We start from the raw sequence: 18031 nt of genomic DNA, 5'->3' as shown, positions 1-18031 counted from the left end.
GTACATACTGATATCCTTCGGAAGGACTTGAACTCAAGGTAGGTGAGATGCTCGGACAGCTCTTCTGGTTCCAGATGGTCAAAGAGCAGGGAGACTTTCCGTTTCTTGCTGGTGTTTGATTTTATCCGTTGAGTAAGTTTCCTGGACCAGTCACGGGCATTGCTTTTGTGGGTAAAGGTGAAAGGGAAAAAACAGGGAAAAGGAATAAATTGCTTCTTGCCAGTAAATCCATTAACATTTCTCACAAGAATATACAAAACGCCATTAGCTGACTTTCCTTGACCAAAACAGTGCATTCATAGAGTTTCTCATTATCACTTTTTTCCATGGCAGCAACCAAGAGGTCTTGCCAGCTTTCAATGAGCCTTTTAAATGTACAGTGGGGTACAGGATAAATGAGTTTTACTTTAAGGCAGTAGGAAGGAAAGAGTCTGAGGTATCGGTCAGTTTCCTTGCTTTTGGTCCCGGCTGCTTTGTGTGTCCTCTGGTGTGCCTGCTCCCTCCATTCCACTTGTGTGTTCCTTCATTTGCATGTGAATGATAGGGACTCTATCTGGTTGGAAATCCCAAGGTTAGTGAGACAGTTTTCATGCCAGGAAGAAAGCTCAAAGAACCACAGAGAGAAGATGTCGTAAAGGTAGAGGGAATCACCTGTACAAACATGTGGTCACTTTTGGCAGAGTTGTGTCATTTTCCTCAAATGTCCTCAGCTACTGAAATGACCAAGGAAGCCTAGCTGACCCTAGAGTCTTCTCTGCCCCCGTATTTTCTTGTAAGCAATCCATGTGTTTCTTATTCAATTTCCTTCACTAAACAAGCAAAGGGAAGCAGTGCCGTTTTGAAAGACAGCAGGTTGCCTGTCTTTTCCAAAGTGGTATTCCTGGGAACCTTGTCTCTTGATAAAAGCATGCTGTGGTCAATGAGCTTGGGAAGTGCTATCAATTCTGTAGCCTCTTTGGCCACTGAGCATATTACACACTCCAAAAAGCACTGCAAAAGTAACGTTTAACCCATTATTCCTCAATTATATCTGGACAAATGATATCTCACAGACTAAAAATTCCCACAGAATATACTGTTGAAAATTTTCACCAAGAAAAGTCAGCTAGGAAATACTGGGACAAGGAGACCTGGGGTTGAGAAGTGCCCTGGGCTTTAATTTCATCTTTAAAATGAAGAAACTATTACTTCGAATAATCTCTTACCTTTCAAGTTATGTAATTCTAAGCAGGGAAGTAGAGAGAATCCAAACTGATAAACAGACTTACTTGGGGCTCTGGAATGCGATCTTGAAGTCATTCCTGCATGGCCATAGTGCACCATGCACAGGGCCTCAGAGGCTAGCTACTGCTCTGTCACCAGCTTAACTAGCTGGACCCCAGATGAGTCACCTTCTTGCTGAGCCTCAATTTCCCAGTCAGAAAAATTAGGATGTTGGATGAAATGATCTCTAGAATATATGTATCAGTTATAGAATTCTATTTCTTAGGGATTTAGACTGTTTAAAAATAAAGCCGCCACACTGTGAAAACCTTAGCATACAGAATGCATGATTCCCCTCCCGCTAATTAGGAAAGGCACTCATTTTCCCAGAATGGGTCAGTCTTATAAATAAGAACTCCAAGGAATGAGTTAAAACATTCCTGGGATCCCATCCAGCTCTGGAAATCTAAGTGTCTTTTACAGACATTCATGTATGTTATAAGCCCTCTCCTGAATACATTTTTTAGCAGTCCCGTCCCCATTTACAAGTTCAGGGGTGCCTCCTGGCATTAAGCGTGAGTTCTGTCATTTGCACTTTCAGTTTCTCATGATCTGGATTAATTTTAGTCAATATCTTGCTGACTGATTTCTTTCTGACTGGGACTTTTTCTGCTCTTGCATATAAGTCACCAACCACTTCATCACCATGAGGCGCCTCTGCTTTTCTGTTAAATGCCAAGCTTTCACTTTGGTGAGGCAATTTGAACCTGCCTAGTTGAGGGGCTTTTCAGAGTGGTGAAAGAGAATGGCAGTCACCGCGGGGGGTCAGAAACATAGCAAGCAGCTGGGATTATATTACAGGAGGGAGGTGGTTTTGAAAGGTAAGTCAAAACCTTGACACTCACATTTGAGTTGTGTCAATCAGGTGGCAGTGTAACTCCTCACCCTTAGCTTTCACCAGTTCCTGAAACTCCTCCATAGTGTCTGTCAAGCTGGCATCCATTTTAAACATGACCCAGAATTCTGTTATCCAATACCTACAAGGAGGGGATTAAAAAACACAATCCAAAACTGACACCAAGGACTCACGATTTGGTGGGTCCCCAAAGGAATTTACTGCCACAAAGATAACTCAGAAAAAGACAAAGTCTAATTTGTCTATTAGTACATTGAAGGAGCTGGGGTGGGAGCAGGGAGGGAAGAAACCCCATCGATTGAAAATCTTCTTTCCCTCCACATAAAATGGATAAGGCATATCATAATCAAAGGAGCATGACAAAGATTCAGGCACAATCATGTGGGTCAGAGATGATGATAAAGGAGAGAACTATAGATAAACCAAATGTCCAAAATGAGGCAGTCTATTCATAGGCTATGCTTTATATTAGACCATTACATGGCTATTAAAAATGATGTTTACAAAAAGTCTTTAATGACTAGAGAAGATTCTCATGCCATAAAGTTAAGTGAAAATTTTGGGTATCAAGCCTTATATATATTTTCATCTCAAAAAATTGGCATGAAAACAAGACAAAGGAAATACACCAAAATGGGTTACTGGACATGAATGATCATTATTATAGTTATATTATTTTCTGCATTTTAAAAAGTGTTCTATAATGAGCTACATTACTTGTATAATTAAGAATAAAAATAAAGTAACAAAGAGATCATTCATTATTTCTGTATTCCCTCCTTTATGTCATTTGATACCAAAGACTGAAAAAAGGTTGGTAGAAAATAATTAAGCTCAGGTACACCAGAGAAAATTCGCTGTGTTGTGTTGAGGAATTTCCAGTATTAAGGACTACCCTTTTCTGTCTGTCCAAAGGTGTTCTGCAGCCATCAGGGAAAAAAAAAGCAGGGAAAGTCCCTTGCTTCACCCTTCATTTCACCTTGCTCCCCAAAGTCTTGAAACACATAGGGAAACATTACCTTACAAAATAGCAGATCTTCAGGCAAAGTCCTGGTGAATTCTTTGCCAAAGCATCCTTATAGGTAGGGCTGTGGTTAAGGGAAATGGAGACCTCTGTTACAGAAAACAAACGACTTTTCATCTTTGCAAGTATTTGCTGCAACTACCTCCCAAAATATTTTTTCTAAAAACTGAAAATGTGATGCTTTATCTTTCTGGCCAAAACACAAAAACCAACTTGATATGTAGAGCTGTATGCATATTATCACCTAGAAGGGGGATGACGGTGATTTCCTCTCCAGCCCATGTCGACCTGGCTTACGGAAGGAGCCAGCAGCATTGCAGAACTAAGAAGTTAATCGTTTGCTAATGCGGAGGAAGGCAGCAAAGCACATTGCCATGTATGTGCCTATGCAACAATCCTGCATGTTCTTCACATGTACCCCAAAACCTAAAATGCAATAAAATACATATTTTTTTTAAAAAGTTAATCATGTAAACAGGTCCCAGGACAAGTGACTTATAAAAAGTGAAGATGGGGCAAATGACCCCTTGCCTGTGCCCAAAAGACAAAAAGCCCAACTGAAAGAAGTTTTTTAAAAAAGCAGCCCCTATAAAGAAAAAACGAAGCAGAAAAAAAAAAAAAAGCAGCCCCATTTACCTTTTAAAATGTTTCTCATACCTGATACACATGCATGCAGTGAATAAGAAGAGGAAGAAATATATATGTGGCTATGTCATGATAATGAAGAACAATAATATGAAAGTGACAATATATCCACCTAGAGGATGTCAGTAGACTGACCTCATAAATTGAATGGCAAGTCGGACAAACCATATGAATAATCTAAAATACAACCGGACATCACCTCAAGGATCCTTTTCATTCTGAATATTCCAAGAATATGAAAGAACAGCAAGATCTCACCAAGTTCACGTCTTTAAAGATAAATGGAAAAAAAATAATTCATTTATTTGAAGAGTCAAAGAAATGAGAACTCCAGTGATAAGCCTGAGTAGGTCCTGCTGTTTCCCATCAACAGACGGTGGCATCAGGCAATGCGGGCTGTGTGCCTGTAAAGGTCATGCCTTCTTTTCCTTCTAAAAACTGTGGATAATGACTCCAACATAAGGTTCAGTGAATTCCAGCTGGGCTCGTGAGAGGAATCCAGTGAACAACCCAGCAAAAATCTTAATTAACTGGGACAGGAGTGGTCTTCCTTCTGTGGGTGTATATATTTTAACCTTTGGAAAATTTAGAGTTAAATATAGAAAAGTAAAACACAGTAAAAATCACAGTACTGATCTTTTTTGTTAGGAAGGAATCATTTTGTGCATTTTGAAATTGTATATGCTTGTAATGTTTAAAAGCCCATTAGAATGATGGCCTTGAAACTTCAATTTGCAATATAACTAAGTGCTTTAGACTTGTGGTTTTAAATTGAAACCTTAAGTTTATGCATAGCTTTGGAACATCCAAGATAATGTTAGCTTCACTGTTTATAAATTTAATCTATTAGAGTTATTAAAAAACTATTTAGAATTCGGTGAGGTCTCTGAAGCACTTAAAAATTAAGATATAAAATGCAGAATTGTAGTTTAAAACCATTGGAAATATTTAATTAACATTATTCAAATTAACCAAACATTTTTCAAGGTCCCTTAAAAATGTTTGCTGAAACATGCTACACTTACAGAAACAGTAAGATTTGTAAGCTAATCTTGAAGCCCTAAACAAGAACTATGGTTATAAAATTTGTAATTTTAATAAAATGACTTCTAGTTTTAAAAATCAGATTTTAACACATTGACTGCCTATAAAGTCTGTCCTTTCGATCAGAGCACCAAAACAAAACAAAAAGCCACAAAACCCTACATATCAACCAAAGTAATCGACATAAAAATAAGGGCAGACAACTGGCAGACTTCAGGAAGTAGACAGTTTTTCTGCCTGCCTTTCTTTGGGTGGAAAGGGAGAAGTGAGAATGAGAGGGCTTTATGTTTCTTTATGCCATGCCACTAAGACAATGCATCACTTCGATGCAAAGAGATTCAGGCATAAGGCACATAGATAAACACCTCTCAGATTTTATATTTTTATCATTTGTTCTACCTGTTGAAATTTTTATTCTTTTATTTTAAAAGGGAAGGCACAAAAACCACACTTCTGTTTTAAAGCTAAGTATACATCAAATCAACATCAAATCAATCACCTTCTCCCAGTGGCTCCTTATCCTTCCCTTTAAAAGTATATTCTGACATTGTACGTTGGCTGCATGTGGCACAGCATCAATGGTGTAAATCCAGGCAGTCCACACATACGTGCTAAGCCTTGGGACCATTCAGAATGCCATTCAGAGGTCCTCAGAGCCCCTATGCCATGGTGGCAAAGGCTGCCCCCACAGGGAGGCAGGGCACCCACTTTCTCACTTCATTTGGGAACTGAAACAAACACCAGCACATGCAGGCTAAGTAGTAAGAGGCTGAGGCGTCTGCTGATCTTGGTAAACTTCAGTGTTTGCTGGAACCCTCAGACCCCATACCTTTTTCTTCTCTTCATAGCTAGTACTGTGGTTACAAAGTACCAGTATAGTTCTGACTGTACTTTTCAGGCATCTAAACTATTCAAAGCATGTTTTCAAATGTATCCCTCCCTTCTTTTAACAATGGCAAACAGGAGACCATCTGAGCTTAAATTCTATTACTTCCAGGTCAGAGAACAGGGAAACCAAGCGTAAAGAAAGAAAATAATTTTGCCTTCAATGTTTAACCCGGCTTTCCATTACAGGAGTATTATGTCATACTCTCAGAATCCCTTTCCCCTACCCCAGGTTACATCTTCACCTGGGCAAAGCCCAGATATCACACATAAAAGTTCTTGTAAATATAAAAAAGTACCCCAATGTGTTGCAGCCATAGTAATGCAACATTTATTGTGTTCTACCATGAAACAGCCACTAAGCTAAGTTCTAGATACAAAGATAAACAAACCTTGCTCCCTGCCCTTGAAAGACACAGACTCTAGCTGGGGAGATGACACACAAATAGGTAAGTTACAATAGAGCACATGTACTTTTAAAATACAAAAATATATTTGTATCTTTAAGTAACTTGTAATGCAATCAATTTCTCAGTACCCCTGCAATCCTTTATATTATTATCCAAATTCAAATCACAGCAGCTAGACACAAAGGTTCTGTAGTTTACCTGAGACGGTCATCTACAGAGACCAGAGTACACAGGCATTACATTGCAGAACTTAAGGACTGATGCTTACGTAGATATATTTACTTAGCTAGCAGAATAAAAACACTTCACATTTTCTGCGAGTTTTTCAATGCAGACTATATCCAGGCCGGAGATATGAGAAACACACTTTGACTTCAGCAATACAAAACTATAATCAAAGGAATTAAATAGATTTTCAATCAAGAATACTATTTAAAAATACTAGAAGTATTTTTAAAAAAGGAGAAGGGCTGCAGAAGTCAGGAAAAGCTTCCCAGAAGGATCTTGAAAGAGTTTGCTAACCAAAGAGGGGAGAACGGCTTTCAAGGCCAGGAATTATAAGAGGCCCCGTTACATCCAGTGTGTTGAGAAGTTCAGTGTGGAGGGGAAAGGGTTTCTCAGAGAGCTACAGAATGAAGCAGGAAAAACTCACTGGGGACAGACTGAGGATGCCCTTTTCTTGGCAAGCCAAGGAGCTGACAATAACTCTGTAGTCTGCAGAGGCTCAGAAGCAATGGCCTGCCCAGTTTGCCTTGTAGTAAAGAATTTCAAGGGCAGCTATCACGAGGCAGGGTAGGGAACTATGTAGATATAATGACTGGCATGGGACAGTGGTCCAGGAGAGGACCATGAACTAAGGCATGGCATGGGAATGGAGAGCAGAGACCAGACAAGACTCATTTCTGAAGTAGAAACCCTGGGATCAGGTGACAGACTCTGTAGGAGGTGAGAGGCAGGGGAGAAGTCAAGAGTGCTTCTGATGTTACTGGTTTAGGCAAGAATAGATATTAACACTATTAACTGAAGTTGAACATGAAAATACAGTCATGTGCTGCATAACATGCTGGTCGGTGATGGACCACATACATGACAGTTGTCCCATAAGACGACAGTGAAGCTGAAAGATTCCTAATGCCAGGTCATGTCTTGATGATCCTGACCCAACACAGGCCTAGGCTGCTGTAGGTATTTGTGTCTTAGATTTTAACAACAAAGTTTAAAAAGAAAATAAACAAAAATTAAACATTTTTAAAACAGAAAAAAAAGCTTATAGAATATAAAGAAAATATTTTTGCAGAGCTGTACACTGTGTAGTCAAAAAGTTTTAAAAATTAAGAAGTTTATAAAATAAAGCCAGAGTAAGCTAATTTATTACTGAAGAAAGAAAAATACTTTTTATCAATTTAGAACAGCCTAAGTATACAGTGTGTATCAAGTCTACAGTGTGTACAGCAATGTCCTATGCCATCACATTCCCTCACCACTCACCCCTGACTACCCAGAGCAACTTCTAGTCCTGCAGGCTCCACTCACGGTAAGTGCCCTACACAGGTGTGCCATTTTTTACTTTTTTAAACCATTATTTTTACTGTACTTTTTCTTTTTTTTTTTTTTTTTTGAGTCGGAGTTTCACTCTTGTTACCCAGGCTGGAGTGCAATGGCGCAATCTCGGCTCACCGCAACCTCCGCCTCCTGGGTTCAGGCAATTCTCCTGCCTCAGCCTCCTGAGTAGCTGGGATTACAGGCACACGCCACCATGCCCCGCTAATTTTTTGTATTTTTAGTAGAGACGGGGTTTCACCATTTTGACCAGGATGGTCTCGATCTCTTGACCTCGTGATCCACCCACCTCGGCCTCCCAAAGTGCTGGGATTACAGGCGTGAGCCACCGCGCCCGGCCTACTGTACTTTTTCTATGTTGAGATACATAAATACATACCATGGTGCTATGATTGCCTACAGTATGCAGTACAGTAACCTGCTGTACAGGTTTGTAGCCTAGGAGCAATGGGCCGTACCATCTAGCCTGGGTGTGTGGCAGGCTATGCCGTCTAGGTTTGTGGAAATACACTCTATGGTGTTTGCATAATGACAAAATCGACCTATGATGTACTTCTCAGAATGTATCCTAGTTAGCTAAAACATGGTTGTACCGGTGTCAAAGCAGAATTAATGAGGTAGTGGCTGGGGGTGGGGACAGTGAGTTAATGATCATATTAAAGCCTTAAGTGTCCACAGGACAAACTGGTATAAACCTAAGAAAAACAGTTTAGGTTAGATGGCTAGGCGCAGTGGCTCATGCCTGTAATGCCAGCACTTTGGGAGGCTGAGGTGGGAGGATCAATTGATGCCAGGAGTTTGAGACCAGACCAGGCAATATAGTCAGACCCTCTCTCCCCACACCAATCTCCAAAAAAAAAAAAAAAAGGAAAGGTTTAAGTCAGAGAAATGAGACCTGAAAGTCACCATCAGCACAGAAGAATGGTAGAAACAGTGGTAGAAATTCTGGGGCAAAATCACCCACACAAAGGAAGCTGAGTGAGAGGAAAACCAGAACATTACCACCAGATGTAAGAAGAGCTCAAAGAAGCCTCTGGATGAAAAGCTGGACAAGGCACAACCCAAGAGGAAGGAAAGCCAGGAGGGTGCAGTTCTGGGAACACTGGAGGGAGAGCTGCGAGGAGAGCGGCGTTGTCAGCCACACCCAATGCTTCTGGGAGGTCAGTGGAAATAAGGATGAGAAAAACTCATTGGGCTTTTCAATTAGGAGGTTACTAATGTCATCAGAGGAAAGTTCGAATACTGGAGGCCAACTTAACACAGTTATGAAGCAGGCAGGAGTAAAGAGTTTGGAGACAGGGACTACAGACCATTTTAAGATGCTTTCACATCAAATTTTTAACCCGAACAATGGAACGAAGGGGAGGCAGGGCTAGGAGTTGATTTTTAGATGAGGAGACTTGAATGTGTTTTAGGCTGAGGGGCAGATGCCATTGAAGAGGTAGGGTCTGAAAGTATAGGAGACGTGACAGCTGGTAGAGAAAGATTCTGTGAGAAGTACGAGGAATCATGGGAAAAGGAGAGGGGTTCTGCCCCACTGTGTAGGCACCCAGTAGTGCACTAAGGCAGGAACCCCAAGGTGTAATTTTATTTTATTTTTTTAGAGACAGAGTCTCACTTCAGCTCACTGCAACCTCCACTTCCCAGGTTCAAGTGATTCTCCTGCCTCAGTCTCATGAGTAGCTGGAATTACAGGCATGTGTTACCACACCCAGCTAATTTTCTTTTTTAATTTTAATTTTTATTTTTTTATTTTTTTTTTAAAGATGGGGTTTCACCATATTGGTCAAGCTGGTCTTGAACTCCTGACCTCAGGTGATCCGCCCGCCTCAGCCTCCCAAAGAGCTGGGATTATAGGCGTGAGCCACCGCACCTGGCTTCTTTTAAAAATACTTTTTGTGTTTTTTAAGACAGGGTTTCACCATGTTGGTCAGGCTGGTCTTGAACTCCCGACCTCAGGTGATCCACCCGCCTTGGCCTCCAAAGTGCTTGGATTACAGGCGTGAGCCACTAATTTTCATATTTTTAGTAGAGAAGGAGTTTCACCATGTTTGCCAGGCTGATCTTGAACTCTTGACCTCAAGTGATCTGCCTGCTTTGGCTTCCCACAGTGCTCAGATTATAGGTGTGCGCCACCATGCTCAGCCACCCCAGGTACAATTTAGTCCCTAGGCCAACAAACAAGTTTTTAGGGAGGAATAATCACTGACATTGTTTACAATTACTGGTACATCAAGTCAATAAAAAGCAGATGCTAAGTTGGTTTCATGAAGGTTTAAAATTCTCTGCAGATGAGGCACCCACTTACTACCTGCACCTGTTATTTATATGCACTTCTCCCAATGCTCCACCCTTGGTATGCTACTGAAAAACACCTCCTTTCAAATGAGAGGTAAAGATTCATGAGTAGGTACAGAGAAGGGATTCAGTCCTGACGATTTTTATTCTCTCTGTGTGCTATAAGATGAAATGCAGGGAGTTAAGAGAGTGGGAAAGTATTAGAACAGCTGCAAGTCATCGCTCAGTACCAGGGACCTGCACCTTGGGTGCTAAACGGTCTCACTCCACCTACAACTCCTCTTTTGTGGGGGCTGCTGCTTATAGTGTCATCAGAGAGAAGAAGAAAGCAGGCACTTTCTTCACTCTACTTGATTCACACCCCATTATAAGGTTAAAATCCAGTAGGTTTTGCATGGCATATAGCCAATCCTCCTGCCTGAAGCAATAAGGCACAAGCAGATTCTCTAGACGCTGCACCTGCAATCTTCCTTCAGAAACTGGAGAAAGTTAAAGTATTGGACAAGAAAGCCAGAAAGAAATTTTTCCTTGAGTCATACTTGCACCTTTGTCAATTTGCACAGGATGAATATCTATTTTGACCACTCTACAGAAAAAAAGTATTTTTTACTTTTAAAAGACTGAAGAAGATTGTGCTGGCATGCTGATTTCTTTGACCACCCCCCAGAGCAATCAGCATCAATAACATTGCCCCTCCCAACAGAGGATACATGAATACACCCCCAACACAGGCACCCATACCCCTGAAAGGACATACGAAGCTATTTACCACTCAGGGTTATTCCGAACCAATAAAAATAAAAGCACACTTCAAATTTCAAGCTACTTTTTTAGTGGCTCCCATTTTGGGATTGCCGGTCACTATGTAAAAGGATATAGGGTGATAACTTTTTGGAGCAGTTCTGCGGAGGAGATGATAATTCGGTGCATGGTCAGCATGACTTGCAACAGTTGGTTACTTCTACACAGGTTTCCATCTGCATCTGAAAATACAGAGAGCAGCACATGAGTTAGGCCCTGGAGAGAAATGAGTCACCTGCAGACACCAAACCCTCCATGACTCAGGGGCAATCCTTCAAGCACAGTGCTTTTCTCCCACTGTCCCTAGCACCATTCTCCCCATGCAGAATGTCCATTCTGATGCTCATTAGTGACCCCTCTCCACAGTGGTAAAACCAGGAAAGGGATAAAATCTGCATCAGCACACTTGAGTCCCACTGAAAGGGGCTCATGCAAGTGGAGGCCCTGAAATACTTGCTTCTCCAGTTGTGTGGTTAACATTCCTCTGGATGGAATAAAGGAAGACTATGGGCAAACATTACATTTTCAGGTTGCAAGTGGATTACAAGTACTCATGATGACTTGTACTAAAGAACACGGTTAGCTAGGTTTTCCAAATCCCAGCTGGCATCAAATAAGATGCATTTATACACTGGCATTGGGTAAAAAGATTCTCCTTGGAGAGGTTTTCAACATTTTTGGCATGAAATGTTAGGAACTGTGCTGGCTATTCACTGCCAGATCAATTCTTTCACCATGAAAAATATCCGCCCACTCACTTGCCAGCCGGCTTCCAGTTGGCCTTAGCCATTGGGAAGCACCAGCAAGAGATGGGAGTGGAGGGAAGTCAGGATATTGTTTTTTCATTCCCTCTCTGCACTGACACCACTCTCCTCACCGTGACTACATATCCCTTCAATGAATGACCATGCTGCTTGGTCCTCCCTTCATGGCACCAGCTCTCATTGGATCTAACACTATTAATCTCCTTTGACACGGTGGCCCCAAGGGGGGTAATGACTCCTGACTGTTGATAGTTTCATCTCTTAATTCCACTCTGATCTCTGCAAGCAGTCCCTTCATGACAGTGTCTTCATTTATATAAGCTGAATTCTGTTCCAGACTGGAATTACTCAGGATAAGAGCATCAAATGAAAGAATATACAGGAACTGTTTTGTCATCTGAATTGCTCTTGAAAATACATTAAAGGGGTAATCATGTCCATTCTGCTTCAAGTGTACCAAATGGTATGAAGAACACAGTGATTTTGGGCTCAGGATTCAGAAGTCTTGGCTCCTCAAATGATGACCTGAAGTCAGAGCTCATAGAGAAAATACAAGTGGCTGGGCACAGTGGCTTACACTTATAATCCCAGTGCTTTGGGAGGTCCAGATGGGAGGATCGCTTGAGGCCAGGAGTTTGAGGCTGCAGTGAGCTATGATCACACCACTGCACTCCAGCTTGGGCGACAGCGTGACGCCATCTTAACTATCTCTCTCTCTCTCTTTCTCTCTCTATATTTATATATATATATATATATATATATACATATATATATACACACATATATATATGTATATATATATGTATATATATATGTGTATATATATATGTATATATATGTGTATATATATGTATATATATGTATATATATGTATATATATATATATATATATATAAACACACACACACATATATTTATATAAATTAAAAATATATATTATATATATATGTAAACTGACAGTGTCTCTCATCTTCCCATCACCAAACCCACCATTTCACTGACACTCTCTTGCCCTTACCTCCGCTGTTAGCATGGAAGGGCAACACTTCCCTGTACTCTGGGTCTCCCCCTTTCTCAAAGACATTGATCCTGCATCTGTCCATTTTCTCTCCCACAATATCAACTTTTCTCTCTGTGGGTTTATTTCCACTGTCATTTAAATACGTCTCTGTATCTCCAATTCAAAACCAAATAAAACAAAACAGAGCCTTCAACTCTCATCCTCTCCAGCTACCTATTTCTCCATTCCGATTTTTAACAAAACCTCACTATTATCAGTTTCTTTCCTCCCATTCACTTTTCTTTTTTTTTTGGGGGGGGGGGGGCCGGAGTTTCGCTCTTGTTACCCAGGCTGGAGTGCAATGGCGCGATCTCGGCTCACTGCAACCTCCGCCTCCTGGGTTCAGGCAATTCTCCTGCCTCAGCCACCTGAGTAGCTGGGATTACAGGCACGTGCCACCATGCCCAGCTAATTTTTTGTATTTTTAGTAGAGACGGGGTTTCACCGTGTTGACCAGGATGGTCTCGACACTTTTCAATCATTCCATTTGACTTCTGCGTCCCGTAGTCCACTAAATCTTTTTTTTGTCAAAGTTACCAATCAGCTCTTCACTGCCAAAGCCGATAGTTACTCCTTGGTCCTTATCTTACTTTATGACTCAGCAGCATTCAACCAACACAACCCAAGTTGATGACTCTCTTTCCTGGAACACTTTCTTCTCTTGGCTTCCACAGCATCGCACTCTCTCAGCTTCTCTCTCAGGCTCTTCTTCTGTCTCCTCTTTCTCTGCTGAGCTTTTAAATGTCAGCATGCTCTGTGGCTGAGTCCTCCTGCTTCTTCTATTTATTTATTTTTAAACAGTTTTTAAAATTTAAAACTTCTTAAATTTAAAATTAGAGATAAAATACTTTCACTTCTTTTTTCTAGATGAACTCACTTGGTCCTTTGGCTAAAATACCATCTATATGCTGATGACTGCCCAAGTGGTATCTTCAGCCTTTACTACCCAATTAGTATGTCCAGCAGCCTACTGGGCAAATCCAATTCAATGTCTAAGTTCAAACTTGACTCATTCAAACGAAACTCCTGACCTCTCCCTCCCCCCAGTTCACTGTTCCTCGCTTCTTCCTCATCTCCAGAAACGGCACCAACAGCCATCCTCTCAATTACCCCAACTAAACACCTAGGCATTATCCTTCATTTCTCATGTTCCTTCACATCCAATCCACCAGGACGACTTGATTCTACCTCCAATATATATCTCAAACCTGCTCATTTCTCTCCATCCTTACCCTCACGCTAGTTGTAGCCGCCATGATGCAATGACTTAATTGACCTCCTTGCTTCTGCTCTTGTCCACCCACAATCTATTCCCTGTACAGCAGCCAGGACTGAGCTCCTAAAACCCATAAATCAAGTCATACACTTAGCACACTTCAGTGGATTCCATTCCCCTTGGAATAAAAGAGACTTCTTACTCTAGCCAAAGGAACACCGAATGTCCTGGCCTCTTTAAATATCATCCACTTCATTTCATACCACATGGCTCCTCTCCACATCTCTAATTATACCTAGAACACTCCCAGCATATTCCTACCTCAGGGCCTTTGCATCTGCTATTCTCTTCAATGTAGTCTTTCTTCCCTTGAATTATTGATGTCATTTTGGTCTTAGTTTCAATGTCACATCCGCAGAGAAGTCCTCCCTAAACTACCTAAGGTATCCCTTACCCTGCCAGAGTTTTCTCATAGCACTTATCATTATCTGAAGTTACCTGCTTTATTTAATTTTTTTTATTTTCTAAATGTCCAATAGAATACAAGCTTCATAAGACCTGGGCCTTGTCCATTTTTTCCACACTGTATTTCCAGGGCCTAGAATGGCCCTGACACACAACTCATTCAACATTTCTTGAGCAAATGAGTGAACTGTATCAAATAGGAAACACCTTAAATTTTCACATATATTTAGAAGTTGAGTTTGCTTTTGTCATTACCTATTTCATTGGTGAGATACAATATACACATTTATTTTCTTCTTGGTCACAGTTTGCAAAAGAAACTCAAAGTTAAAATTTGGTAAATCATTTTTATAAGGTGTTCATCTAGCCTGGTTATAGTTTTACAAATCTTTCATCAGTTCTTCTAAACTTGTAACTCTGTTCAGGTGGGGTTAGTATTACTTTCTCTATGTTTTCTGGCCCACATAATTTCCATAATAATTATTTCTTGCCACAAAAATTCTGTATAACCAACCATCCCAAAACTCAGTGCCTTAAAGGAGTAATCACTTGTTTTTGCTCAAGTTTCTATGAATTGGTCAGAGTCAGCTAGTGCAGGCTGGTTGCAGCTGGGAGCCCTAGCCCACATGCCTCCTAGCTTCCTTGGGCCAGTAGGCTAGTAGGGGTGGGTTATCTCATGATGATGGCAGAACACTGAAGGGTAACTGGAAATACGCAAGGCCTCTGAAGCCTAGGTTTGGAGCTGGCATGCTGTTTCTTCTGCCTCACTCTCTTGGTCAAAGCAAGTCACACTACTGTATATAAAATCAAAGAACAGGAACTTCAAAGTCACATGGAACACATCATTGACATACAGAAGGTAAAAATCTGGGGTCAATAATGCAATCAAACCTACCACAGTTATAGGGGGTGACTTTTCAGTGCAGCATTTGACAATATAGTCTTTACAATGTACCCTTCCTCACGGGTAGTAGTGTTCATATTCCTGAACACTATGGTGAAACTACAGTGAAAAGAAGAAAATGTGAAATATACTTGTAGGGTATGCATTAGAATGTTCATATGATTCAGTATGGATAGCATCTAAAACCTGCTATCTCAGCTTTCCTTTATGGCTGGCTGGCATCTTCCCAAGGATGCTCATATATGAGGGAAAGGGGCTTATACGTATCCTGGATGAGACCAAAACTAAGTCACCTATGGAAGGATTCCAGGAACTAAAGGGTTTACCATGAAGAAAACTTGCGTGGGAGATTAAAATTGTCTTCCAATATTTGAAGTGTTCTTTGTGGGAGTAGGTTTAGACTTGTTCTGTGGGGCCACAAAAGGCAGTACCAGAGTAGATGGCTAGAAATTATAGGAAACAGGATTGGGCACAACATGTGGCAGAAAATTCCAACCATTAGCACTGACTATGGAAGCACTGCCATCACAGAGATATTCAAAAAGAGCCTGAAGAGCAACTCTTAATAAGCATTACTGTAATTAGCATCGCAGCTGTCATTTATGGAAGCCCTACTAAATACCAGGAGCTGTGCTGAAGACTTTAACCATGTTCTTTCTAATTACTACCCCCCTGCCATGTTGGCATTGTTCACAACTCACAGCTGAAGAAATCCAAGCATAGACAGATTAGGTAATTTGTTTTAGGTCAAAGAGGCAATGGGTGAAGGGGCTGGGACCTGGCCCAAGGTCTCTCTGATTCCAGAACCCCTTCTCTTTCCTCTATACCTGACTGCATGCTGAATGACCATTTGTCAGGATAAGGAATTCAAGAATAAAGTGGGAGCTGAGATTTACAAACTCTTCCAGTCCTTATGGACAAGTCTAAGAAATCCTACTAAGATCACAGCCACTGCACATTTGGTGAAATCACTTTTGTACTCTGGTGATTTCTGAAAAACTCTTGTGAGCTTTGGTTGATTGACAGTAATCTTAAAAATTGCCTTTAAGATAAAAACTCAGGGTTCTGTGCTTAAGATTCACAATCATCTTCACACTCCACTTTTACCTTGCATCGCTTCTTCCACAGAGTTCAGTGATGTTCCCACAGTGCGGCTTGTTAATCCTCACATGCTAAGTGGGAGTGAGTGCTGGCAAATGGTAAGGCCGGGAAGGGGTGATTCACTCAGCAAAGGGAGGCAGAGATGGGGTGAGGGAAAGAGCAGACAGAAACACTATCTCTACACACCCAGTCCAGAACTCCGAGGTAACTCCTCTCCAGTCCTAGTTCTACTTTTCAATGAGTGAATGGCTCACTGTGGTCACTTGTCCTCATTCCCATCACCAACTTTCCCCACACAACCTCCAGCCTCTCTACAGCCTCATCGAGGACGCGTCCCTTCCTGCCCTCATTCCGTATAGCATGCACTTCTTCCTTTTTGAGAGGAAGAGGTTCCCTTTGAAAGACAAGATTTTCAAAGTGAGTGGTCAAGGAAGAACTACCTTTCAGGCTGCTGGATTTTATTTTCATATTTTGATATAATTGCTGTAAGCTGATTTAAATATTTCAATGAATAATTCCATTTTGTTTTCATCTTTAAGCTTTTTAAAATGCAGGGTGTCATACTAAAAATTCTAATAAGTAAAATGTGCAATGCATAATAAAATGTGCATATTTTTTCATTACCATCTGCTTCGCCTTACACTTACAGGAAAAGACTTCTTTAAGAGGTTGAAGCCTCAGTGGGGTACACAATGTTGATCTTACATACTCTGCCATTTGACTTGGGGAGTAATGTGTGCTGCTAGAGAAGCATATTAATTAAACACTCACCCAACCTGCAGACCACTTGCTCAGGAGAACAAACAGAAAAGCCAGGTGGATTCTGGAGCATCATTTGTCTCAGAGCCAACAGCCTATTTTCCACCATTAGACTCAGTGCTGGCATCCCACAGTTTATGGGATCACAGACTCTCAGGGTGTCAAAGACTAGCCATCTTCTACCTCTTCTCTCTATCCAAATGCATTATTCCCTCCTACAACCATCACAGGTAAGTGGTTGTCCAGCCTGTACTTGGACCCCTCCAATGACAGGACACAACTTCCTAAGTATTCTGCATAGCAACTGTTCATTCTCCTCAATTAGAAATAATGTTTTGACACCACTAACCAACACTGATAATAAATCTACCCAGTGGAAAGCACTGTCCTAGGTAGTAAAGGAGATCTGAAGAACTACATGAAAACTGCCGTCATGGCTGCTGCGTGCCTCTGAGAGAGAAGACCTCATGATCAGAGTCTCGTGAGAGAAAACTGGCAAAGGGTGGCGATGCAGCCCCTGCTCCTAGCTGACAAGACGTAGGGGACAGCTTTCCTACAGTGAAGGCTTGTGTGGGGGATGAGATGCAAATGCCTCGCTGCAAGATGAACATGAAACATGAAAACAAATGCCCAGCACCAGGCAGCAACTCAGAACAGTCATTTCTTCTCCTTTGTTTTGGTTTCCAAGGAAATCTCGATGTGCGAAGGGATTCTGAGTGTACCAGAGGCAGACCGGTATAGGAAGGAAAGGCAAGCTGTCAGCATCGAGGGCCTAACATGAAAAAACACGTGTGCCACAACCAGGGGACCAAGGGCAGTAATGGGAAAGCCGGGATCAGAAAACCTGGGGGCAAGGTTCAAGCAGAGCCTGTGGTAAGGCTGAGGTTGATAATGGAGGTCAGTATCTCCACAAACATGGACAGGCTGGGTCTAGGTTAAACCTGATAGGTATACACACAAAATTCTAAATAAATAA

The 18031-nt window shown here is 41.3% G+C and overlaps 1 protein-coding gene across 3 annotated transcripts in view; it reads right to left on the bottom strand.

The window, feature by feature from the left end:
- Window positions 1-18031, bottom strand: part of RASGRP1 (RAS guanyl releasing protein 1) — a 76160-nt gene that overhangs the window by 28620 nt on the left and 29509 nt on the right. For all 3 annotated transcript variants that reach the window (XM_032261201.1, XM_032261202.1, XM_032261200.1), the window contains 4 exons: window positions 10863-10968; window positions 3139-3201; window positions 2109-2240; window positions 9-162 (listed from right to left, as the gene is read on the bottom strand). In XM_032261201.1, coding sequence (XP_032117092.1) covers window positions 9-162; window positions 2109-2240; window positions 3139-3201; window positions 10863-10968 — 455 coding nt within the window. The remainder of the gene's footprint in view (window positions 1-8; window positions 163-2108; window positions 2241-3138; window positions 3202-10862; window positions 10969-18031) is intronic.

This window comes from Sapajus apella, unplaced genomic scaffold, assembly GCF_009761245.1.
Source record: "Sapajus apella isolate SASKATOON/1434 unplaced genomic scaffold, GSC_monkey_1.0 scaffold122, whole genome shotgun sequence".
Taxonomy (NCBI): Eukaryota; Metazoa; Chordata; class Mammalia; order Primates; family Cebidae; genus Sapajus; species Sapajus apella.
This window is presented reverse-complemented; position numbering and strand designations above follow the sequence as displayed.